The sequence below is a fragment of the Bubalus kerabau genome, chromosome 13 (assembly GCF_029407905.1).
Source record: "Bubalus kerabau isolate K-KA32 ecotype Philippines breed swamp buffalo chromosome 13, PCC_UOA_SB_1v2, whole genome shotgun sequence".
Classification (NCBI taxonomy): domain Eukaryota; kingdom Metazoa; phylum Chordata; class Mammalia; order Artiodactyla; family Bovidae; genus Bubalus; species Bubalus kerabau.
In genome coordinates, this window is record NC_073636.1 from 61,333,750 (window position 1) to 61,360,347 (window position 26,598).

A 26,598-nucleotide genomic window follows, 5' to 3' on the forward strand; every position below is an offset into this window, starting at 1 on the left:
GTGTTTGTATGGGTGGTCGTGGGAGTAAGCAGTCTGACTCTACATTACTTTGAAGGTATTGCTGACAGATTTGGATGTGGGAAGAGAGATGAGTCAAAAGATGAGTTAAAAATGACTCCAGGGGAATTCCCTGGCAGTTCAGTGGTTAGAGCTCTGCACTTTCACTACAGCGCAAGCCTTCCTGGGTGTGGCAAAAAAAAAGACTCCAGGAAGAGAGTTGCCACTTGGAGTTGGCTAAAAGTGGGGAAATATTGAGTGTTAGTTGCCTCTCAGGTACCCAAATGGAGATGCTGAGTAGGCAGTTGGATGTATGTGACTGGAAGAAGATGGAGAGGCTGGAGATGTGAGTCTAGGAGGCATCTGGGTAAAGATGGCATCTGAAGTCACAAGACTGAAGGGGAGCATGAATGGATAGAAAAAAAGAGAGGGCGGAGTCCGAGTCCTGGGGCAACCTGGGAGTAAAGGGAGAAAAAGAGAAAGCAGGAAAAGAGAAGAAAATGAGGTGGGAAGCAGCGCTAGAGAGTGGTTTCCAGGACACCATGTTTAGAAAGTGTGTCAAGGAGGGAGTGATCCATTGTGTCAAATGCCGCAGATCGGCTGAGGAAGATGCACACAGAGAAGTTGAGCAAAATGGAGCTCACTGGCAGCGCTGACAGTGGCAGTTTCAGTGGAGAGGTGGAGAGTGAAAGCCTGATTGAAGAGGCAAAAAGGAATGGGAAACAGTAGGCAAACCTCTTTAGAAGTTTTGCTTTGAAGTGCAGCAGAAATGGGAGGGTAGCTGGATGGGAAATGTTCGCTTTTTTTTAAACAAGAAATTAAAATATGTTGGTAAAGCAGTGAAAATACAGAGGAGAGGGTGATGGAGAAAATGGGGGAAATTCCTGGGGGAAAGTCCTAGAGAAAATGAGAAAGGACAGGTTTCAGTGCACAATAGGAATCGAGGTCAGCAAACAGTTTATAGAGTCTCAGTAGGGAGGCATGTGGGTGGGTGAATGAGGTGATGTGAACCTGAGTTTACTGATTCCCATGATTTTCCCGGTGAAACAGGAAGCAACGTAATCAGCCAAGAGTAAGGATGGAGAAGGACGTGATGGAGGTTTGCTGAGAGGAGGAATATGACATAATTCTTTAGCATGATAGGCGGGGCCAGCTGAGGAGAATTTGAAACCGCGATGCGTGGAATGTGGCGAGAGCTACTTTTTCCAGTGCGATATTGGTCCCTCTAGGCGCTCGGTAGTCTGCGTCCGTTTCCTTGGAGACCGAGACAGGCGAGAAAGCATCAGGTCTCTCTGGGAAGTTTGAGTGGCCTTGGTTACCGCGCGATCCACGCTGAGACAAAGAAGTTGGAGAAGCCGAAGAAACAGGCATCCCCCAAAATCGGGGCCCCAAAACCTCGGGACTCTTCTTCCATTCTCCCTAATGGCGCGCAACTTTCCAAAGTATGTGAAAGCGGTAAGGAGGAAGGTGGAGTGCGCATGCGTGGCCCCCATCCTAGCGCGGCTGGGTCCTCTCCGGGTGTCATCCCGCTCGTTTGACCCCGCCCTCTCCCCCCACCCCCTTATCTTCCTAGACCCGCCTCTCTCGCGTGTTCTCAGGCTCCCGCTAGGCTTGTGTCCTTAGTGACTGAGGTTTCGGGTTCGAGACCCCATCCCAGTTTCATGCTTGCTGCTTGCATTCTCACGGGTTGGGACTGATTGGAGTATTTTCCCGACCCAACACTTTGCAGACGCAGCCGCTCTGGGATCGGCTCCACAGTCCCCCAGTTCCAGGTTCTGGTGAGTCCAGGAGGGCTAGGGTCGGTGTGGGGGTGGGGCTTGCTGACCCGGGGCGTGCCTCAGAACCTCAGTTTTCTCACCGTCTTATCAGGAGGTAAGGATATATTATGCTGCTCTCTTCTTTATCTCTGATTGCATATCTGCTTTCCTATCGGGTCTTTTCCATGTCTTCTGTTTCTCAGTTCTTAGCACCTCCCGGCCTGGATGTGCTTAGTAAATTCTGGCTGGCTGATGCAAATTTGATAACATTTAGGGAGCACTTACCACATGCTTTACAAATATCTTTTGGAATGTACCAACCTATGGGGGTAGGTTTTTAAATATGGTCCAGTTTACAGATGAGAAAATTGAGGCTCAGAGAGGTAAACCCACTTGGTCAAGGTTACAGATATCAGTAAGGGGGGAAGCTGGGATTTGAGCCCATGAGCTGTGTGACTGATTTGTGTTATGTCTGGTAGGATTATGTTCCATGGCAGCGGTCCAAGCAGAGAGCCAAGCCATCTGCTCTGCCTCCAATCCCACAGACTGTGGGCACTAAGAAAAATGAAAGGAAGACCTGGTCTACCATCCAGCCAGGTGGGCAGAGGTCCTTGGGCGCTGGAGAAGGAGGTGGGGACAGGATGGGGTAGAGGTTCTTGGCCCTTGGTGACAGCATTTATATCAGGGTAGGCTAACTGCTTGGAGAAGGCAATGGCACCCCACTCCAGTGCTCTTGCCTGGAAAACCCCATGGACAGAGGAGCCCGGTAGGCTGCAATCCATGGGGTCACTAAGAGTCGGACACGACTGAGCGACTTCACTTTCACTTTTCACTTTCATGCATTGGAGAAGGAAATGGCAACCCACTCCAGTGTTTTTGCCTGGAGAATCCCAGGGACAAGGGAGCCTGGTGGGCTGCCATCTATGGGGTCACACAGAGTCAGACATGACTGAAGTGACTTAGCAGCAGGCTAACTGCTATAACAAACAGTCCCCAGATTTGAAGTATTAATACAGATGCTTGTTTCTCATTTATGTCAAAGTACATTTGTGGATCTGGGGGGAGGGGGGTAATCTTTTTCACATGATCATTCTGGGGTCTAGGCTCCATCACCTTGTGACTAGGAGGACATCTTGTAAGGTCCCGAAGTCCTCTGTTGGGTCCTTTTGCATTCAGCAGAGAGAAGAAAGAGAGCAAGAATATGGATGATCTTGGGGACAGTTCTTTTTCAGGGCCTAGACTTGAAGTGACACACATCACGCCCACTCATATTCCCATGTCCTTAACTCAGCCACAGGCCCACTTTTAACCCCAAGGAAAGATGAGAAATGTAGTCCAGCTAGGAAAAGAAAACAGAGTTAGGTGAACTTGGGATAATCTCTGCCACATCACTGTCACACCTTCCAGGGGAGTTCTGAGGCCTTGGCTTAGGCAGACATGGATTCAGATCTTGGTTCTCTCATCTGCTCTCTTGGGAAAGTCATTCATCTCTCTAAGTTTCTGTTTCCTCATTTTTAAAATGAGGACACTAATACTTACCTGATATGATGTGAGAGTTAAATGAGAAGATCCGTGTAAAGCCCATTGTTATTCAACCTTATGAGACTCAGCACTCCTTTTAATGACATATATTTTGTAATATTCCTTTAATATCCTGAAATAAACTTCATAGATAATATAATCTACCTATGTATATAATTTAAAAGTTAATATAATGCCCTAACTGTAAAGTAAAGAAAAAATACAAAAAGAAATGAAAAAGAAATGCAAAATACCAAGAAAAAGAAATGCAAAAAGGCAAAATGGCTGTCTGAGGAGGCCTAACAAATAGCTGAGAAAAGAAGAGAAGCTAAAGGCAAAGGAGAAAAGGAAAGATATACCCACTTGAATGAAGAGTTCCAAAGAGTAGCAAGGAGAGATAAAGACTTCCTCAGTGCTCAATGCAAAGAAATAGAGGAAAACAATAGAATGGGAAAGACTAGAGATCTCCTCAAGAAAATTAAAGATACCAAGGGAACATTTCATGCAAAAATGGGCACAATAAAGGACAGAAATGGTATGGACCTAACAGAAGCAGAAGATATTAAGAGGTGGCAAGAATACACAGAAGAACTATACAAAAAAGATCTTCACGACCCATATAACCACGATGGTGTGATCACTCACCTAGAGCCAGACATCCTGGAATGTGAAGTCAAGTGGGCCTTAGGAAGCATCACTATGAACAAAGCTAGTGGAGGTGATGGAATTCCAGTTGAGCTATTTCAAATCCTGAAAGATGATGCTGTGAAAGTGCTGCACTCAATATGCCAGCAAATTTGGAAAACTCAGCAGTGGCCACAGGACTGGAAAAGGTCAGTTTTCATTCCAATCCCAAAGAAAGGCAATGCCAAAGAATGTTCAAACTTCCGCACAATTGCATTCATCTCACATGCTAGCAAAGTAATACTCAAAATTCTCCAAGCCAGGTTTCAACAGTACATGAATGGTGAACTTCCAGATATTCAAGCTGGATTTAGAAAAGGCAGAGGAACCAGAGATCAAATGCCAGCATCTGTTGGATCATTGAAAACGCAAGAGAGTTGCAGAAAAACATCTACATCTGGTTTATTGACTATGCCAAAGCCCTTGACTGTGTATATCACAACAAAATGTGAAAAATTCTTAAAGAGATGGGAATACCAGACCACCTTACCTGCCTCCTGAGAAATCTGTATGCAGATCAAGAAGCAACAGTTAGAACTGGACATAGAACAACAGACTGGACAGAAAAGGAGTACGTCAATGCTGTATATTGTCATCCTGCTTATTTAACTTATATGCAGAGTACATCATGCGAAATGCTGGGTTGCATGAAGCACAAGCTGGAATCAAGATTGCCTTATGGCAGAAAGTGAAGAAGAACCAAAGAGCCTCTTGAGGAAAGTGAAAGAGGAGAATGAAAAAGTTGGCTTAAAGCTCAACATTCAGAAAACGAATCATGGCATCCAGTCCCATCACTTCATGGCAAATACATGGGGGAAACAATGGAAACATTGACAGACTTTATTTTTGGGGGGCTCAAAAATGACTGCAGATGGTGACTGAAGCCATGAAATTCAAAGACGCTTGATCCTTGGAAGAAAAGCTATGACCAACCTAGATAGCATATTGAAAAGCAGAGACATTACTTTGCCAACAAAGGCCCATAGTCAATCTATGGTTTTTCCAGTAGTCATGTATAGATGTGCCAGTTGGACTATAAAGAAAGCTGAGCACTGAAGAACTGATGAAGAATTTTGAACTGTGGTGTTGGAGAAGACTCTTGAGAGTCCCTTTGACTGCAAGGAGATCCAACCAGTCCATCCTAAAGGAAATCAGTCCTGAATGTTCATTGGAAGGACTGATGCTGAAGCTGAAACTCCAATACTTTGGCTATCTGATGCCAAGAACTGAGTCATTGGAAAAGACCCTGGTGCTGGGAAGGATTGACAGTAGGAGGAGAAAGGGACGACAAAGGATGAGATGGTTGGATGGCATCACTGACTTGATGGACATAAGTTTGAGCAAGCTCTGGGAGTTGGTGATGGACAGGGAAGCCTGTTATGCTGCAGTCCATGGGATAGCAAAGAGTTGGACATGACTGAGCGACTGAACTGAACTGAATGGAACTGTAAAGTAAAGGAAAAGGCAAGTTATTTACATTTAAATAGCAAACGTTTCATTATGTAAATGTTCAGGATGGCATGAGCAAGTCATCAGAAGTTTACTCATAGATGTGGCAGCAGTTGCAAATGCTGACTGACACACGATGGAAATTGGGGACTCAAATACCAAGAGGGATTTTTCATTGCAACCCGATTTCCAAAGTTGTGTCATCTCTTACTAGAGTTCTAAACAAAACAAGGCACAATCTTCCCCTGATTGGAGCTGCTTCATTGGAAAATTCAGCATTATGTTGTTGTTTAGTTGCTAAGTTGTGAATGACTCTTTTCGACCCCATGGACTACAGCATCAGGCTTCCCTGCCCTTCACCATCTCCCAGAGTTTGCTCAAACTCATGTCTGTTGAGTCGATGATGCCATCCAACCATCTCATCCTCTGTCACCTCCTTCTCCTCCTGCCCTCAATCTTTCCCAGCTTCAGGGTCCTTTCCAGTGAGTTGGCTCTTCGCATCAGGTGGCTATAGTATTGGAGCTTCAGCTTCAGCATCAGTCCTTCCAGTGAGTATCCAGGGTTGATTTCCTTTACGACTGACTGATTTGATGTCCTTGCAATCCAAGGGAGTCTTGGTAGTCTTCTATAGCACCACAATTCAAAAGCATCAATTCCTCGGCACTCAGCCTTCTTTATGGTCCAACTCTCACATCTGTACATGACTACTGGAAAAACCATAGCTTTGACTATATGACCCTTTGTCGGCAAAGTGATGTCTCTACTTTTTAATATGCTGTCTAGGTTTGTCATAGCTTTCCTTCCAGGGAGCAAGCATCTTTTAATTTCTTGGCTGCAGTCACTGTCTGCAGTGATTTTGGAGCCCAGGAAAATAAAATCTGTCACTGTTTCTGTTTTTTTTTTTTCCATTTTTATAGTTACATGTAAAACAAAATCAGGTTCTGGGATCAGATCATTATAATCGGATTTTACCTATGTCAGTATCTAGTAGGACTTAGAAAAGTTAAACAAGATAGGAGAATTCTATGTCCTATGGGGTTGTCCTGTCTGGGAGATATTGGGACCCTTAGTTTTTATGTGAACCACAGATTCCCCCAGCAGTATATGTAAATACCCCTGTTGAGCTGTTGAGAGTCATTGATGTAAAGTGATAAGCACACGACATTGTGATAGTGACAGAATTTTTGTCTTTGGTCCTATTCAAACAGCATCTACAAGGAAACGCTTGCCCTTTCCTTTCACTGGGAAAGCAGTGAGGTATGTAATAGACACAACCACAACCAGAACAAGAGCAATTAACATATGCCAAGGACATATGTGCTAGATACTATCTGAGCAATTTATGCATATCACTTCATTTAATCTTCCCAACAGCCCTGTGAGATGGGTGCTGATGTTATCACCTCCTCTTACAGATGAGGAACCTGAAGCACAGACAGGTGCAACTCCTAAGGCCACACAGGTAGGAGGGGGCACAGCCAGGCTGTGATATTTGGCAGTTTGGCTCCAGGACCCAGAGTCAACCACTGGAGAAATGTAGACCTGAGCTGGTGTTCCAGTGTCCCTTCTTGCTAGCAATTCTATTTGAGTTACTGATCCCAGCCTCAGTTTCCTTCCCTGTGGAAATGGGCACAAAGATTCCTGCCTTGTTCAAGTGTAATCTATGTAAATAACAACAGTTAGCATCTGCTGAGGACTCAGTTTGTGTTAGGCTCTATTGTAGAGGCCTTATTTGTTCATTCATCCATTCATTCACTCATTCATTCATTCATATGTCCATTCAGCAGCAGCCATTTGCTGAGCCCCCGGTGTACACAGCATTGGGCTGAGTGTTGTTGACTTAGGAGAAAGATTGGTTTCTTGCCGTGTAGTTCATAGTCCCAACCTCACACATGTAATTACACAAAACTTTAAATACACTTGTAGGGACTTCCATGGTGGTCCAGTGGTAAAGAATCTGCTTTCCAATGCAGGGGAGTTGGGTTTGATCCCTGGTTGGGGAACTAAGGTCCCAATGCCTTGGGGCAACTAAATCTGCTGTGCTGCAACTAGAGGGCCCACGAGTCACAGCAAAGTGCAGCTAAAAAGAAAAAAAAAATACACTTAAAATTGAAGGTCATGATCTCATTCATGGGCTTCCCTGGTGGCTCAGTGGTAAAGAATCCGCCTACAATGCAGGAGACGCAAATGATGAGGGTTCAGTCCCTGGGTCAGGAACATCCTCTGGATGAGGCAATGGCAACCCACTTCAATATTCTTGCCTGGGAAATCCCATGGACAGAGGAGCCTGGTGGGCTACAGTCTCTGGGGTCGCAAAAAGCCAGACACGACTGAGCAACTGAGCACGTACGCATGATCTCATTCACTTCTGGAAATGGTGTCATCACCATTTTACAGATGAGGACACAAGCTTGGGTTGGTAGCATGTCTTGTGGAAAGTCATGTCCTTGAGGGCAGCTTTTGAGTATTAAAAAAAGATAAATCTGCTGATTCCACCAAGATGGAGTAGCCCCATTCCTTCCTGGTCCTCCCTTTTGCAACTAAAAATGCCTGGACACTACACAACAGAGATAGGCTCTGAAAACTGTAAAGAAGAAAGTGGGCTGATAGAATGGGGAGCATACACCATCATCTGGCCTTCATGCTGAATTTCAACAGGAGATTGTCTGCTAAAAAGAAGATGAAATAGGATCCAGAGCAATATCTAAGACACCCAAGATACAATCAGAATCACCCATCATACCAACAATTAGAAAAATCACAACATGAATGAGAAAAGACAGACACCAACACTGAGATGAATCAGATAGAACTATTTGACTATTCTTATTTATAGATGACATGACTGTCTACATAAAAAATCTTAAGGAATCTACTATATCTAAAAAGAAACTAGAAGTAATGAGTTGACCAAGGTTGCAGGATACTAGCACAACACACAAAAACCCATCACATTTCTATGTACTAATAATAAATATGTAGAAATCAAAATAAAAAACGCAATACATTTACAGTCACACCAAAGAAAATGAAATATTTAGGCATAAACTTAACAGAACACGTATAGGATCTGTAAGCTGAAATCTATATAATGCTAATGTAAGAATCAAAGAAGACCTAAATAAATGGAGAAACATACTGTGTTCATGGATTAGAAGACTCAACATTGTAAAGATGTCAGTTCTCAGATTGATTCATGTTTAATGCAATCCCAGTCAAAATCCCAGCAAGTTTTTTGTCGGCATAGACAGGTTTATTCTAAAATTTATACAGAAAAGCAAGGTCCTAGGATAGATAAGACAATTTAAAGTGAACAATATTGGAAGAATCACTTTACCTGATATTAATGTCTACTATTTGGTTATAGTAATCAAAACAGCATCGTATTGTTAGAGAAACACATAGATCAATAGAACAGAATAAAAAACCAGAAACAGCCACACAAATACCCAAGCAATTTTTGACAAAGGTGCAAGAACAGTGGAGAAAAGAAAGCCTTTTCCACAAATGGTGCTAAAGCAGATGGACATCCACAGATGAAAAAATGAACTTCTATTGAAGTCTCACAACTTATACAAAAATTAACCCAAAATGTAAATTTAAAATGAAATCACAATTAAATGTAAAATGTAAAACAGTAAAACTTTTAGAAAAAACATGAGAGCAAAATCTTTGGGACTGATGGCAAGTGAAGAGTTCTTTGTCTTTGTACCAACAGTGGATTCATAAAAGAAAAATGGAATAAATGGACAGGTAGGATTTCATAAAAATGTATGACTTCTGTTCTTTTCACAGTCTTCACAGAGATTAAGTATGAAGCTATGTACTTGGATAAAATGTTTGCAAACCACATACCTGACAAAGGACTGCTTTGTAGAATATATTGGGAACCCTCAAACTCAACAGAAAAACAATTCAGTTAAAGAGTTAAAGGCAAAACACTTGAAGAGACATTTCACCAGAAGAGGAAATACATATGGTAAATAAGCACAGGAAAAGATGTTCAACATCATTATCCACTGCTGCTGCTGCTGTTGCTAAGTCGCTTCAGTCGTGTCCAACTCTGTCCAACTCTGTGCGACCCCATAGACGGCAGCCCACCAGGCTCCCCCGTCCCTGGGATTCTCCAGGCAAGAACACTGGAGTAGGTTGCCATTTCCTTCTCCAATCATTATCCACTAGGGCTATGCAAATTAAACCAGAATGGGGTGTCACTGAACATCTATCAGAATGACTAAGATGAAAAATAGTTATAATGCCAAGTGTTGGCAACAGCGAGAGATTGGGTCATTCGTTTCTAATGAAACCAAGCACACATTTCCCATAATGATCCAACAGTTGCACTCTTGGGCATTTATTCCAGAGAAGTGAAAACTTTTGGTCACACAAAAACCAAACTGTTGGGCATTTATTCCAGAGAAGTGAAAACTTAACCGTCACACAAAAACCAGTGCATGACAGTTTCACTTTAGCCTGATTCATAATACCCTCAAACTGGAAACAATCCAGATGTCCTTTAATGAGTGAGTAGTTAAAGAAACTATGGTGCATCCATTCCACATAATACTATTCAGAAGGAAAAGGAAAGGACTTTTGATACTTTCACTAACTTAGATGAATCTCCAGTGAATTACGCTGACTGAGAAAAGCCGATCTTAGAAGTATCATATTATTAGATTCCATTTGTATAAGATTCTGGGAATGACAGAACTGTAGAAGTGGAGAATAGATTCATGAATGCCGGCGGTGGGAGGAGGATGGAAGGGGAGGGAAATGCGCGTGGCAGTACGAGGCCCCAGGAGCAATCCTTTGCGTCTGTGGAACTGCTCTGTAACATGCTGTCTATCAGTGTCCTGCTTGTGATGCTGTGCTTAGTTTTATAAGATGTTATCATTGGGAGTAACGGGGTTGAGGAAACACAAGATTTCTTTGTATTATTTCTTAAAACTGCAGGTACTCTGAATTTATTTCAAAATTAAAAGTTTAATTAAAAAAAGATAAATCAGGGCTACCACCACTAATGAAAAGAAATACGCGTTATTAAACTGACAAATCTTCCTAAGTATTTTAAGTTCAACCTACAAATGTTATAATTTTTAAAAACCCTCGTAAAGGAGATTTTGGAACTTGGTTAATTAAATTCCCTTAAATTGTTTAAGCTACGTTTAAAATTTAATATATACATTTTCACTTTCAAAAAGTTTACTTGTTCTGATTAACAAAACCATTGGGCATGTAATGTAATTCTTGTATATCTAATAAATAAACCTCTAAATGTGGGTAATCTTATGTTCTCTTAAAAGTTGTGGTAATTTATATACATTTAATAAGATTGTATTAAACCTTGCAACTTAAAACAAATCTAAATCAAAATCTCATTTACGTATTTTGAATTAGAATCACAAGGGACTTCCTTGGTGGTCCAGTGGCTAAGACTGAATGTAAGGGGCCCGAGTTCCATCCCTGGCCAGGGAACTAGATCCCCCATGCCGCAACTGAAGATCCTGCATGCCGCAACAAAGATCAAAGATCCCACATGCTGCAACTAAGACCTGCATGCCAGTGCAGCCAAATAAATAAATAAATAAAAATAAATATTAAAAAAAATTAGAATTACAAGAGTAATTATTAATCACTCCATCTCTCAAACAGTTTCAAGTAAATATCAGATAATTCATAACTTTAACTCAAAAGTACTCTAATTTGCTTTGTCACCTCAGTACTTAATACTAAATTATGGATATCAATCCATTAAAGAAATAATATTTTTCAAAATGAACTGGGTTGCACCTCTAACAGGGCCTTTGAGGGCAGCATTTGTGATGTGATGGTTTGTGTGATTTGCCTCACGCCGGTGCAGGACACGCCAAGAGGAATCAGGGGTTCTTGGAACATGCCCTCTGAGTGTCTTCTGCTCTGAATTATTTTCGTATACTTCATATCTGGCAGGACCACAGGTTTTACAGGTATTTCAGAGACAGTGTTTTGCTTGGCTCCGGTATCTTTATCTGATGCTGTGGTCCTGATCCCAGTTCTCAGGTCACTGGTAATAACAGTGACAACTGGTAATTTATATTTGCACTGAATATGTGTTAAGCATTATTCCAAACACTTTAAAGGACAGTAACTTCTTATTTAGTCTTCACGACAATCCTGTGAAGTAGTCATGATGATGATTCTTGTATTATAGAGTAATGGGGAAGTGAGGGGCAGAGAGGTCATGTGAGCTGCCAGATTCAAACCCAGGCTGTCTAGCTCGTTAGTTATTGCTTTTAACCTCTTTCCCTCCTGAGCTTACCACTGGCCAGCTTGGGGGGAAAGATGAGGGTGTCTGGCCATCTCGCACTGCTACCCCTCACTGCCCCTCTGTTCAGCCTCACAGTCAGTACGGTATGTGGAAGTTCCCTGGGCTTCGCTGTCCTTTATAACAAGGACCAGAGTGGGGCCTGGGAGCTTACTGATGGATGTGAGCTTTGGCCTGTCTCACTGTCATACACTATAAGGCCATGAGTGGATGCAGTTGGGGCCTGGGCTGTCTGACTGTTTCTCCTGACTCTCTCTCTGTCCTTTCCCATGCCCTAGGGTGGCAATCCAAGCCTACCTTGTGGATGACAAGCCAGCCGAGGAATCCACTAGAGCTGCGCAGAGGAAAGTTAGACTCTGGGAAGACACAGGCCACAATCCGACTAATGAGAGTATGAGCATCCTGCCACAGGCACTGGGGGCCAGGGCCAGGGGTGGGGGATGGTCGTAGTAAACATGCCCTGAGCACTTCATTGGGTGCCTGCCTGCAGTCTTGTTCTCCTCACAGCAACCCCATGGGCATGCTTATCATCAGCCCTATTTTACAGAAGGGAAAACTGAGGTGCATGGAGATAAATGACTTGCACCAGATCACACAGTTAGAAAATACAGTACCAAGGGTCAAAGGCAGTTAGACAAAGATTTGCCTTTGTGTTTAAGATTCAGGAAAATGATTGGAATCACTTTATTTCATTGCATTAGGAATACAATCTAGTGGCTTGTTCATTTACAAACTCTGGGAAATTAACCTTTCATGAAATACAGTGCATCTTGAAGCAAGACTTAGGAGCTTCCTATTAAAACTTTTCACATCAACTGATAGAACTTTTGATCATTCATTTTCTCAAAATCTGTTGTTTATTATGGCTTCTGAACAATGTTTCAAAGTATTTGAAATGAACTAGAAGAAGTGGGGGCATTAGTGTCCATAGCAGAAAGTAACATACCAAATACTATAACTACTACAAAATATTATAGAAGAGTTCTTAACTTCTTCAGGAAAGTTTTTAATAGCTCAATGAACAATGACTGTTATATAAAGAAATAGGGAGAAATGTATTTGCCTTGAAATCGTTTTTTTCCCTTTAACCTTCAATTTTGCAAAAATGAGTTGTTAGAGGCAGCCCAGTATTCTTAAAGGAGGAGCTCATATTTCTGATGTTATTTTTATCCTGACCTTAGAAGGGTTATGTGTTTTTGTTTGATATGAAACCTGAACCTGGACAATTGGCTCTAAAATCTGTGCTCCTAACCAGTTCCTAATACTCTCTCTTATAATCATTCATTTGTTTAGTCAACAAATATTTGAGCATCTACTGTGTCTCAGACCTTGTTCTAAGTGTGGGAATTCACCAGTGGTGTGGCCTATGACCTTAGGGAGCTCACAGTCTGCTAGGGGAGGCAGATAACAAACAAGATAGATAAAAATATGCTACGTGTAGTGAAGATAAGAGCTATGAAGAAGTATATAATAAGGTTAGGGGGCTAAAGGGCCACAGAGGAGGAGGTGGCCATGACCATTTTAGGAGGGTGGTCAGGGAAGGCTGTCAAGGTGGTGACATCTGAGGCAGGAAGGCTCCAGGCAGAAGAACTGGAACTGCAAAGGCCCTGAGGTTCATAGGAGTCCCCGGGCTGCTGTTGCTGTGTGCCGAGTGGGCTGTGGGGACAAGGGGGAAACAGAGCAAGAATGCAGAAACGACCCAGTTGGTTTGTTCTTGGAGTTGGAGTAGGATTCTGACTCTGCCCCTCAGCCTCAGGACAGTTTTTTATTCAAGCACCAACTCCCGAGAGTGCCAACGATGTGTCAGGCACCAAGCTGGGTGCTGGGGAGATAGCCATGAACATGATCCCAGAATCCGTGCTATGATGGAGCTTATACTTTAGCATAACAAATTAAAAAGGGGAGACGCATAACAAATTAAAAAACCTCCAAAGAATATTTACTCATCAGTTGATTAAGCCCACCCTTATGGAGCGCTAGGCACTGTTGTGTGTGTGTGCTGGAGATACAGCTGTGACAAGACAACCAAAGCCCCTGCCCTCCTGGCTGTAAAATTCTAGTTGGGAAGACAGACAAGAAAGAAGAAAATAAGAAAAATATGTTGGGGCTTCCTTAGTGGTCCAGCGGTTAAGACTTCTTTCAATGCAAAGAGGGCTTCCCTGGTGACGCAGGGTAAAGAATTCGTCCGCGATGCGGGAGACCTTGATTCCATTCCTGGGTCGGGAAGTTCCCCTGGAGAAGGGAATGGCAACCCACTCCGGTATTCTTGTCTGGAGAATCCCATGGACGGAGGACCCTGGCGGGCTACAGTCCATTGGGTCGCAAAGAGTCAGACACGACTGAGCGACTAACACACACATAGTTCACTGATTCTAAGAAGCCCCTGGTAATAAGGCGCACCTTTATCTTAATAACTCACTAATTAAATATTTTTCAGCTAGACTGTAACACGCCACCAGCTGTAAGATACAGCTCCACCCCAGAGTATAAAATTATGGGGAAATGGGTGTTTCAGAAAGGATGAAATAATTCAAGGTGTTCTGACCCGCAGACAATAGAGAACAGCCGCCCAGCTCGGGTGGCATTTATCAGTAGGGGCCACAAGGGGGCGGATTGCGGCGGGAGGGACGTGGTCCTTGGGCTCCGGGAGGTGCCGGCCAGCCCCGCGCATCGCCGCCTCCCTTCCCTGTCTTTCCGCCCGCAGACAATGCTCCGGAACCGGCGAACCTCGTACCAGGAGCTCTGCGACCACGAGGACTTCCTCACCAACCACTGTGGGGAACTGATCAAGGCCATCCAGGACACAGAGGACAGCGCGGCCCTGAAAGTGCGGATGCTGCTGCAGCAGCAGGACGTCTACATGGTGATTCTCCCCGCCTTGGCCCCGCAGCCCCGCCTTCGCCCTGAGCCGCCGTCCAGCCCGCGACACCGCCCCTCCCGAGCCCTCGGGCGCCCTCTCCTGCTTTCTCCCGGCCGGTTGCATAAGCTCCTTCCTCCGTCTGGAAGATAGCATCTTTTACACACTCCACTCTCCCCGCCCCCCGCACCCCTACCTGGGTCTTGGAATCAGACTGGGGGTAGGGTGGGGACTCATCCCAGTTCAGCACTAATTAGCTGGAAGGCTCTGAGTCAACGTCTGAGCCCCATACAAGTTGGACACAATAGCGCTTACCCCGAAAAGGAGTTGCACCTGGCACACAGGAGGTGTGGGCCCCAGTGGGGTTGGGTCTGGGGACTCCTCTGAGGAAGTACTGAGTTCTCTGACGGTCCCTGCTTTGGCAGCACCAGTGGAAGCGGGGGTGGTGGGGTGATGGTGGTGGTGAGCTAACGCCCACCCACTCCCACAGACCATCACTGACATCTTGGAGTACTCCAACAAGATGAAGCTGCACCAGATGAAGTGTGAGCTCCAGGAATGGGAGGAGAAGGAGGAATCCAAGATCCGCGGTAAGAATCTCTCCGCGGGTTAGTTGACCCTCACCTGGCTCTCTAGGGGAAGCCATCAGGCCCACCACCTCACTTCTGAGGCAGAGGGGACTGCTAAGATGCACAGCGACAGCTTACTTATCACTTAGCACTTGCAGGCCCTATGTGCTTTGTTTTTAAGGGCATGCTTTCAGTCCTTACAACTACTTATAAGGCAGGAAGTTTTTCTTTTCTCCCATTTTATGGATGAGGAAACTGAGGCTAAGGGAAGTGAAGTAGCCTGTTGAAAGTTATATAGCTAGGAGCCAGCATCCAATCCCAACCTATCTGTTTCCTGCCAAGGTTCCTCTGGGAGTTGGTGGCTGGGCAGGTCACTGGTCACAGATTTGTTGAGCCTGTGGTTTTTTTCCCCTGGTATGTCAGGCAGCTTCAGACACTTGGGAGTCCCTCCATGGAGGGTGGCAGGATAGACTGCCTTTTTTTTTTTTTGGCTGCACAAGCTCGTTGTTGCAGCTCAAGGGCTTTTTCTAGTTGCGGAGCACAGGCTCTGGAGTGCACAGGGCTCAGTAGCTGCAGTTAGTAGGCTTCTCTAGTTGTGCTGTGTGGGCTTAGTTGCCCTACAGCATGTGGGATCTTAGTTCCCCGACCAGGGATCAAACCCTCATCCCTTGCATTGGAAGGCAGATTCTTAACCACTGGACCACCAGGGAAGTCCCAGGATAGGCTGTCTTAATCCTGCTCTGTCACCCCATCTCCCCAGGCTTGGTGCCAAGGATCGGGCACCGGGATAGTTTGTTTCCTCTTTTGGGTAGGTTGTTGCTTCTTCTCCTGTGGAGGCAAAGCTCTTTCTGGGGGCTTACCTGTCCATCACCTCCCAGCTGTGTTTGGGCTTGTTTCAGCCCAGACCCCAATCCAGATGAGATCAGGTGCGTTCAGGCTGGTACAGCCGTAGACCCAGACCCCAGTCCACTGGCTAAGGAGAGCTTTGCTTCTTGGGTGGCCCTGGAGCGGTTCTTGAGGGATGATCCTGCCTTCTGTCCCTCCTGATCTCGTCAGACCTGGAGCAGCAGGTGGAGCAGCTGGATGCCCAGATCGAGAAGGTCCGTGAACAGGTGAGCTTCGTGAGCACATACAAGGACCACGAGTACCCCATCAAGTTGGTACAGGTGGCCAACCTCGTGCGCCAGCTGCAGCAGGTGAAGGACAGCCAGTTGGTAGGTGAGCCCCTGGTTTTGCCTCACCTGACCTTGTGGGAGCAGGGTTGGTGGCCAACACCTTCCTGCTGACCCCTAGGACGAGCTAGATGAACTCAGTGAGATGTGCAGAATGGTCCTGGCGTCTATGTCCAACCAGATTCAGAATAAGAAAAAAAACCTTCTGAGGTCTCTGGTGGTGGTGAGTAGCCAGCCACTGTGGCAGGTATCCGGGTCCTGCCCCCAGCCCTGCTTTCTTAACCCTGTCCTCTGCCCTCAGGGCCACCACATGCCTATCTGCTACCCAGGGCAGGGGTAGACACTGGGGCCAGTCTAGGGGCCAGACTTCTAGGGGGCCAGAAGAAGATTTCCCTTCTTCCACAGAAAATCCAGCGTGCCGATCAGGAGACTCTCCTGCAGAAGACCTGGAATACCCGGGTTATACTGAAATACATGGACAAGTTCCAAGAAGTGAGTGGGTGGCGATGGTGGTGGTCCCCCCTGTGTGAGAGCAGGGGGAGTGGGTGGTCCCCAGGACCTCTGAGGGGGTCAGGCTTGTCCTGATCTGGGGCTCACGAGGTCTCTGCTGTGCCATTAATGTCACTCGTCTTCCATCTGAGAAGGGAGTTTGTCCTGGACTAGGCCTTGCCTCATTAACCAACACCACCAGCCGTGACCCATCGGCAGCATCACCAAGCTTCACCCACACAACCATCACTTGACTATCACTACCACTGCTTGTCTTCACCTCTTAATTCTTGACATAGACCATCATTCAAGACCATGTTAATGAATTCCATGATCACCACCCTCTCACGGTAATTTTTGTTATCTTGCACTTTCATCAGTTGTCTGCGTAAATGACCTTCATCAACTCCACCAGCCCCCACTAATTCTCACTGTCGAGCACTGCCACCCCCTGCAGCCTGTCTCCCCTCACCTTTTTCAGCACCATCAAACGTTGTCAGTAACTCATGAGCCAGCCCTGCGCTGCAAGGAGGGAGCCCCGCTTTGGAGTCCAGAAGTCCCAGTGACAGAGCCCAGGCTATTTCTCTAGATGTCCTTATTCACGCATTTTGTCCTTTTCTTCTATTGGTTGGGGGATGTTTGGTTTCTCACTTTCACCTGCTTTCCTCAGTTTATAGACCGTTTTGAGAAGGAAATACCCAGATTAAGGGCTGAGATGGAACAGCTGGAATTTCAGATCTGGGAACCCCGAGAGATCGTATTTGCAGACGTTCTACTTCGGAGATCCAAGTAGGTGGTCCTTGAGCAGCACCTCTTACACTAGCCATGCTCTGGGCTTGAGCAAGCTCTCTGTTCTTGGGGGGCGGCCTGGGGGAGAAGGCAGGACCTGTGCAGGTGGGCAGGAGACTGGGTGTTTGCCACTGACCGTGCGGCCGCCGTGACCTTTTGCCATCTCTTGGCCTGAGTGTCCATCTGCACGAAGCAGGCTGAGTTAGGTAATCTTCTTGGCCCCTTCCAGTTCCAGATTCCATGTCTCAACCAAGTGGGTGCACCCCTGAGCTCCCAGGCTGTTCAGGAAGACGGTGTTGAGTAGGGTGGTTGGCTCCAGCGAAGAATGGCCTGGAAGGCACCCTGCGAGGAGAGAACAGTGTTCTCTCTGTGGAGCAGACTTCTGGAACCCAAAGGAAGAACTTCCTTCCAAAACCAATTCCCTGCCCCACCTCCCAGGGGGCAGGCCCTCCCTGTTTGAGCGTGGGGATCCCACCAGGCCATGCCTCTCCAGCTGGGGCAGTTCCTGCCATCTGCCAATTATTTTCCTTCTCCTTAGCTTCTGTGTCTGTCTCCTTCTCTTCCTCTCCCTTTCCTTCTTCCTCCTCTACCTCTTCATTCTCCTCTTGCTGCTGCTGCTGCTGCTGCTAAGTCACTTCAGTCGTGTCCGATTCTGTGCGACCCCAGAGACGGCAGCCCACCAGGCTCCCCCATCCTTGGGATTCTCCAGGCAAGAACACTGGAGTGGGTTGCCATTTCCTTCTCCAATGCATGAAAGTGAAAAGTGAAAGTGAAGTCACTCAGTCGTGTCTGACTCTTAGCGACCCCATGGACTGTAGCCCACTAGGCTCCTCCATCCATGGGATTTTCCAGGCAAGAGTACTGGAGTGGGGTGCCATTGCCTTCTCCTCTTGAGTTTCCTTAAAAAGTGCTGTCAGATCTACGACGGGCCTATGGAGCACCAGGCGTGGTGAGGGCAAACAGTCCTTGGCTTTGCCACCACAGCCGAGGATGGGACCAAACATGAATCGATAACGAGCCACAGATAAATGTCGCAGTGAGATGAGAGCTGCTAAAGAAGAGGTGTGGATGTGGTGACAGGAGAGCGTGGCCTGGACAGAGAGGTGTCTGGAGTGGCAAAGAGGTCTCCCTAAAAATGTGATCTTTTTTTTTTTTTGACCGTGCTGGGTCTCCACTGTGGTACATGGGCTTAGTTGCCCCACGGCCTGTGGGATCTTAGTTCCCAGACCAGGGATCAAACCTGCATACCCTGTATTGGAAGGCAGATTCTTCACCACTGGACCACCAGGGAAGTCCTGAGAATGTGACATTTTTAAACTAAAGTCTGAGGGATTAGTCATAGAAGTTCACTGGGCAAAGGGGGCTGAAGGGGAAACTGAAGGAAGAGCATTTCTAGGTGGTGGTGCTGGCATCTCAAGATGTGCTAAGTAGGCTCCATTGTCCCTACCTGAGCTCTGGACACACTGAAATGAGAATGAAAGGGGCAAGGGAGACATGGGCCAGACTCTCACTTTTATCTGATAGAGCTGATTTTAGAGAATGTAGCTTATATCTCCAGGCATGTTGGCTTCTGAATACTAACCCAGAATTAGGCAAATGGAGTTCTGTGGTCAGCTGCATGGAAGCAAAGGAGACTGTAGTCCTTGCAGGCTGCTCATTACTGAGAGAGAATGGGGCAGGGCTACCCAGGTCCCATTCCTCTCTCCAGACTCTGTTCAGGTTGTTATACCTCCTTCCCAGGCAGAGTGAGTAAAGAGATGGAGAGAGGCCAGGAGCAGTATGCCCATTGATGATGTATGCCCACTGATGACAGTATGCCCATTGATGCCCTTCCATGGGCAGGGAGACGCCAGGAGTGGGAAGAAGCTGTCCCCTCCTAGAATGTGGGAATGGCACGCTGCTAAGTAGAACTTTTCCATCCAAAACATGCACTGGAATCACCTGGAGATCTTGTGGAAAAGCAGATTCTGAATCGATAGGCCTGGAGTGGGGCTCAAGAGTCTACATTTCTAAGAAGCTCCTGGGAGATGCTGAGGTGCTGACCCCTGGACCACAGGCTGAGCAGTGAGGCTGTAGATGTGTGGTAGGAGGGAAGTTGGTGTTTATGGGGAGCTGAGTGGGGTTGGGCTGCTCCTCAGCCCTGCCCCTAGGGACTTCCATGCAGGGCCCTGTAGACCAAAGATTTTTGATCCTGAAAGCAAAGAACTTTTTTTTTTTTTCCCCCCCATACTACTTGTCATACAGGATCTTAGTTCCCCAACCAGGGATCAAACCTGTGGTCCCTGCAGTGGATGTGTGGGGTCTTAACCACTGGACCACCAGGGAAGTCCTAAATAAAGACTTTTCAAGCTCAGTGATGACATCAGATTTGCATTCCAAGAAAAGACACTTTGAAAAGAATATGGAGAAGATGTTGGAGAGGCTGTGTTGGGAGTCCAGTTGGTTATGGTGGCAGTTGTGTGTGGAGGGGGTGGTTGGGAGTGACTTGGCCAAGATGGGTGGCAGAAGAGAGAGGAGAGATGGACGGAGTGGAGAAATATTTAAGAAGGTAAATCTGTAGGACTTGGTGATATTTGGATATGAGAAGCACAGTATAGGGAGGTGTCAAGAATGACCCTTGGCTTTCTGGCTTTTGTAACAGGGTGGGTAGTGGTACCAAACCCAGAGAGAGGGAAGACTGGGACTGGGGGTGAAGGATGCATATGTAGGTCAGTCAGCAGTTGATTTGGACATTGAGTTTAAGTTATGGAGACCTGAGCGTGGAGCTGACAGGTAGGGAGCTGGGGGTATAAGAGTAGATCTCAGAAGACAGACTTTGTCTGGAAATGGAAATTTTGGCAATGCCAGTACAAGCTGGAATCAAGGTTGCTGGGAGAAATATCAATAACCTCAGATATGCAGATGACACCACCCTTATGGCAGAAAGTAAAGAGGAACTAAAGAGCCTCTTGATGAAGGTGAAAGAGGAGAGTAAAAAGCTGGCTTAAAAGTCAGCATTCAGAAAATAAAGATCATGGCATCCAGTCCCATCACTTCTTGGCAAATAGATGGGGAAACAATGAAAACAGTGACATTTTATCTTCTTGGGCTCCAAAATCACTGCAGACAGTGACTGCAGCCATGAAATTATAAGACGCTTGCTCCTTGGAAGAAAAGCTACGACAAACCTAGACAGCATATTCAAAAGCAGAGATATCACTTTGCTGACAAAGGTTCGTATAGTGAAAGCTATGGTTTTTCCAGTAGTCATGTATGGATGTGAGAGTTGGACCTTAAAGAAGGCTGAGTGCTGAAGAATTGACGCTTTTGAACTGTGACTGAGTGACTGAACAACAGTGCAGAGATGCATTGTGTTTTTTTTTTTTCTATTTGAACGATTTCAAATGTATAGAAAAGTTGAGAGAATACTATGATGAGTACCCAGTTACGCATCTAGATTTAGAATTTGTTATATTTTGGCCGTATCGACTTCATCTTCATTTCTTCCAGACCCTCCCCATTTGCCAGGTGAAGAAACAGAGGCTGGGGTCTGTCCCCAGTGAAGGCGAGAGGCTCAGAGAGGAAAAGCAGTGTGTTTGAGGCGACATAGAGCCAGGCTTCCAAAACTGTCATTCTGATTCCAGAGAGCGCGCTCATCCTGAAGGGCCCCAGCACTTGAGAGCTGAGCTCCTGTTCCCTGTTGACCTCAGACCTCTGTAGGGGAACATGAGTCCTGCCAAACCAATTCCTGTTTCATTTTGATGTGCATATGTGTGCGTGCACACAGGTTGTTTTGGAATGGGGCTCCCCGGTACTAGTGTTCGAAAGAGCAGGGTTCCCCTGAGGCCATGCTCCCCTACCTGCAGCTCTAGTGCCTGGCCTCTTACACCTCCGCTTTGCTCTTCCCTACAGGTGCACGCCTGACATGGACGTCGTCCTCAACATCCCTGTGGAAGAGCCGCTGCCCTTCTAGATGGCGGGGCTGGGGGCCAACCCTCCTTCCCTGGTCTCTTCCCCCTACCCGGAGCCTTGAGTTCTCTCCTAAGGCCACGTCCCCATTCAGGTGCCAGTCTGCAGTTCCTTCCCTCCTCACTCCCTCCCTCTTTCCCCACTTTCTTTCCCTCTCTCCCTTCCTTTCTTCTTTCCTCTCCTGCCCCTCATTCTTTTGGAGCTGCTACTTGGGCCAGGTAGGAATTCCTAGGCGAGTCCTTTTTACCAATAAAGTTGGGCTTGCCCTATTCTTTGCCAGTGTCTGGGGCTTCCTAAGGCATGGTAGGAATAGATTTTGTCTTAAGAGGTGGATAACTGTGCTGCCTGCATCTGGGGCTCAGAACTTCTCAACAAGTGCTGGAGGGACCCCTGCCTGAGTCTCCATGGTTCTGTGGCTCCAGCTGCCCCCTCCCTGGTGCAGTGGGAGCCCAGTTTTCCCCCTGATTTGTGCCCAGATCTTTTGAGACCAGTGCCCGGGTGGAGGGGGGACGCCTGGAGTTTGATACCCCTGGGAACTTGCTGAACCTTCACTGCTGCTGTCCATCTCTCTTACAGTCCAGTTGTGTGTCTGTCCACCGCCTGTATTCTCACTGTTCATGGACATGAACACCAACTCACCCTCGGGTGCTCGGTCAGGCACCGTTCCCCACCACATAAGCTTCCAAGGTGGATTTAGAGGGGTGATGCCTGGACCCCCTTCAAGCAAGGGCTTGTTGCTCGGGTTACTGGGAGGGGCATTGGCAGGCATCCTCCAGCTGCCAGTCCCATCGGGGTTTGTGTGAGGTGCAGAGAGCCCAGCCCCTTCCCACCTCTGATGATGCTCAATGTGCAAACACCAAAGGCGCCTTTGGCTCCACAGCTCCCTGGAGGGTTGGCGGAAACTGCCCCTGGGTCTGCACTGTAGCTCAACTTCCTTGTCTTCCTAGCCCTGCCTAGCCCTCTCTCCTTTCCCTCAGCTGATCCCCAGGACACTCAGTAATCAAAGCTTGTACCCTATGCTCTGTCTCAGAGTTGGACTCCCTGGGGACCTAGTCTACCCCCTACTCCCAAGAGCCTCTGACAACTCACAGATCCACTCTGTGTGTTGGGAGACTTTGGGTTACAGGTGACAGAACACTCAAGTCAAATTGACCTAAACAGTAAAGGGCTCAGGTACATATTTCTAGATGAGGTGAGGCTTTAACCAGAAATCAAGTGATGACACCAAGGACCTGGTTTCCCATTTTTTCCTTTGTTTTCCACGTGTTTCCCCTTGCTGAGGTCGGCACTCCCTGTGGTCCCAGAATGGCTGCCAGCATCTATTGCTGCTAAGTCACTTCAGTCGTGTCCGACTCTGTGCGACCCCATAGACGGCAGCCCACCAGGCTCCCCCGCCCCTGGGATTCTCCAGGCAAGAACACTGGAGTGGGTTGCCATTTTCTTCTCCAATGCATGAAAGTGAAAAGAGAAAGTGAAGTCGCTCAGTCGTGTCCGACTCTTCGCGACCCCATGGACTGCAGCCTACCAGGCTCCTCTGAAGAGTACTGGAGTGAGATGCCAGCATCTCCTAGGGTGTTATGATTCTTTGATCATGTCCTGCTAGAAAGAGAGAGTGTTGTCTGTATCCCAGAATTTTCAGCAAATGTCTTTAAGATTCACTATGACTGGATCCGGAGAAGGCAATGGCACCCCACTCCAGTACACTTGCCTGGAAAATCCCATGGATGGAGGAGCCTGGTGGGCTGCAGTCCATGGGGTCGCTAGGAGTCGGACACGACTGAGCGACTTCACTTTCTCTTTTCACTTTCATGCATTGGAGAAGGAAATGGCAACCCACTCCGGTGTTCTTGCCTGGAGAATCCCAGGGACGAGGAGCCTGGTGTGCTGCCATCTCTGGGGTCACACAGAGTCGGACACGACTGAAGTGACTTAGCATAGTGACTTAGCATGACTGGATCAGATCACAAGGCCACCAGGAATCAGCCTAGGAGGTGAACACCTGCTAATTTAGTCTAGACCCCTGGAGCAGGGGCAGGTGTGGACGGGTGGGGCACATGACCCAGGCTAAGCCAACAGGCACCCCCAGAAGCAGATGGATCTCCAAACAGAAATGGACAGTGTTGAACATCATCATAGCAAATGCTTAGCTGGAACTTCGTACATCTGTCAGCTCATCAAATCCTCACAGGAACAACCCTAGGAGGTGGGTATTGTGAGCATTTTCATTTTTACGGAGGAAGAACCCAAAGCATAAAGCTGTTTAGTGACTTTTTCAAGAGTCGCCAGGCTGAAAGTGGTAGAGGCAGTTCACTTTTAATCAGTGCACTGTCAGGAGCTCAGCCGGGCTGGAGAGAGCTGAGCCACCGGGTGTCATAGGAGCCAATTAAGACAAGTCCAGGACTTCCCTGGTGGTCTAGTGGTTAAGAATCCTCCTGCCAGTGCAGTGGACACAGGTTCGATCCCTGGTCTGGGAAGATCCCATATGCTGCGGGGAGACTAAGCCGGTGAGCCTCAACTACTGAAGGCCACATGCCTAGAGCCCCGTGCTCCACAACACGAGAAGCCACCACAATGAGAAGCCCGTGCGCAGCAGGGAAGACCCAGCACAGCTAGAAAAAAAAAAAGAGTCCAAATGAAAGTAACAGTCCAGCTTCAATTGCTCACTTCTGTAGCATAAGGAAGAGGCTACTGAACTGGAGAAGCACTGACATCGCTCCCTTGAGTTTTCTGCTTGAATGTTACCATTGGGTGGGGTGGGTCAGCAACAGGGATGTTCTCACTGCTGGGGGCCTGTGAACCTGGGGGCTAGAGCTGGGGATTGGGGTGGGGGTGGGTGGAGTGGGGAAGGGAGTGTAGGGAGGGCTAGGAGCAGGAAGGTCCTGAGTCCTGAGTCAGAATGGAGACAAGTGTCTTCGAGGTTTCTCCTCCAGCCCTGACTAAGGGGGAGGCACCTGAAGAGGGCCTTGGCCAAAGGCTACCCCCTCCCTTGCTGAAGGGCTCTGAAGGAAGCTGGGCTAAGAATGTAGGATGGGCCAGGGGCTTGACCCCTCAGAGACTGCGTACACTGGCGGGGCACCACGCTGGTGTGTGGGGGGTGGGCAGACTTCCCCACCAGGCCTGCCGGGGAGAGCCTTTGTAATGGCCTGTGGTTGTGCCTGAGAAGTTAACAGGTGTACACTATTCTATGGGGCTTCCATGGTGGCTCAGAATCGGCCTGCAATGCAGGAGACAAGGATTCAATACCTGGGTTGGGAAGACCTCCTGGAGGAGGGCATGGCAACCCACTCCAGTATTCTTGCCTGGAAAACTCCATGGACAGAGGAGCCTGGTGGGCTACACTCCATAGGTCACAAAGAGTTGGACAGGACTGAAGTGACTGAACATACACACACACACACACACATACGTGCTCACACACACACACACACACACTTTGGGCTTTCCCAGGTGGTGCTAGTGGTAAAAAACCCACCCGCCAATGCTAGAGACATAAGAAAAGTGGGTTAGATTCCTGGGTCAGGAAGAGCCCCTGGAGGAGGGCATGGAAACTCACTCCAGTACTCTTGCCTGGAGAATCCCATGGATAGAGGAGCCTGGTGGGGTGCAGTCATGGGGTCGCAAAGAGCTGGACATGAGTGAGGCGACAGCACACACATGCACACATGCACACTCTGTATAAAAATAGATGAACGACAAAGACCTACCCTATAGTACAGGGAACTATATTCAATATCTCCTAGCAACGTTTGATGGAAAAGAACCTGACGTCTATAAATATCATATATATATATACACACACATATATATGCATGCATATATATATCTCACTTGGCTGTACACCAGATACTAATACAACATTGTAAATCAAGTATACTTCAATAAAAAAAAATACTTTAAAAAAGTCAGGCATAAGGTTTTTTTTTTTTAATTTATTTTATTTTTAAACTTTACAAAATTGTATTAGTTTTGCCAAATATCAAAATGAATCTGCCACAGGTATACATGTGTTCCCCATCCTGAACCCTCCTCCCTCCTCCTTCCCCATACCATCCCTCTGGGTCGTCCCAGTGCACCAGCCCCAAGCATCCAGTATCATGCATCGAACCTGGACTGGCAACTCGTTTCATACATAATATTATACATGTTTCAATGCCATTGTCCCAAATCTTCCCACCCTCTCCCTCTCCCACAGAGTCCATAAGATTGTTCTATACATCAGTGTCTCTTTGCTGTCTCGTACGCAGGGTTATTGTTACCATCTTTCTAAATTCCGTATATATGCGTTAGTATACAGTATTGGTGTTTTTCTTTCTGGCTTACTTCACTCTGTATAATAGGCTCCAGTTTCATCCACCTCATTAGAACTGATTCAAATATATTCTTTTTAATGGCTGGGTAATACTCCATTGTGTATATGTACCATAGCTTTCTTATCCATTCATCTGCTGATGGACATCTAGGTTGCTTCCATGTCCTGGCTATTATAAACAGTGCTGCGATGAACATTGGGGTACACGTGTCTCTTTCCCTTCTGGTTTCCTCAGTGTGTATGCCCAGCAGTGGGATTGCTGGATCATAAGGCAGTTCTATTTCCAGTTTTTTAAGGAATCGCCACACTGTTCTCCATAGTGGCTGTACTAGTTTGCATTCCCACCAACAGTGTACGAGGGTTCCCTTTTCTCCACACCCTCTCCAGCATTTATTACTTGTAAACTTTGGGATTGCAGCCATTCTGACTGGTCAGGCATAAGGTTTTGGCCAGAAGCTGGATTCCTTGTAGTGAGGGGATGAATGAGTTTTGAGGGGGAAAACCAAGAAAGGACGGCTGACCACATGGATTCCCTGACGTCACGCACAGCTGTGGTGCATCCAGTTGTGACAGAGAGTGACCCCATACGTGCACAGCTGTGTGTGCATGTTCTCTCACTTTTCAGAGCTTCACATGGGTGGATCCTCACGTGCACATGTGCACACAGAGACACACCAGGACTGCCCTTATCAATAAAAGGACTGATTGTGTGTCTTGTCCAGAACTCTGTGTTAGTCAGCTTTGTCCCCGTTA

The 26,598-nt window shown here is 46.9% G+C and overlaps 1 protein-coding gene across 1 annotated transcript; it reads left to right on the forward strand.

Moving 5' to 3' along the window:
- Positions 1 to 41: 41 nt before the first annotated feature.
- Positions 42 to 21,821, forward strand: C13H20orf96 (chromosome 13 C20orf96 homolog). Its single transcript, XM_055544683.1, has 11 exons — positions 42 to 1,439; positions 1,727 to 1,775; positions 2,234 to 2,351; positions 11,991 to 12,103; positions 14,417 to 14,575; positions 15,060 to 15,159; positions 16,195 to 16,352; positions 16,432 to 16,533; positions 16,716 to 16,802; positions 17,470 to 17,588; positions 21,480 to 21,821. Exons 1-11 carry the CDS (start codon positions 1,420 to 1,422, stop codon positions 21,538 to 21,540), a joined length of 1,086 nt encoding a protein of 361 aa, XP_055400658.1. The 5' UTR covers positions 42 to 1,419; the 3' UTR covers positions 21,541 to 21,821.
- The last annotated feature ends 4,777 nt before the right edge of the window (positions 21,822 to 26,598 follow it).

What these genes read in the sequence shown, in the direction of transcription:
- C13H20orf96 (XM_055544683.1), top strand. Translation starts at nt 1,420, where the DNA reads ATGGCGCGCAACTTTCCAAA. An exon ending in CCACAATCCGACTAATGAGA is followed by an intron (nt 12,104 to 14,416) that starts GTATGAGCATCC and finishes TTCCGCCCGCAG; the next exon opens with ACAATGCTCCGGAACCGGCG. An exon ending in GTTCTACTTCGGAGATCCAA is followed by an intron (nt 17,589 to 21,479) that starts GTAGGTGGTCCT and finishes TCTTCCCTACAG; the next exon opens with GTGCACGCCTGACATGGACG.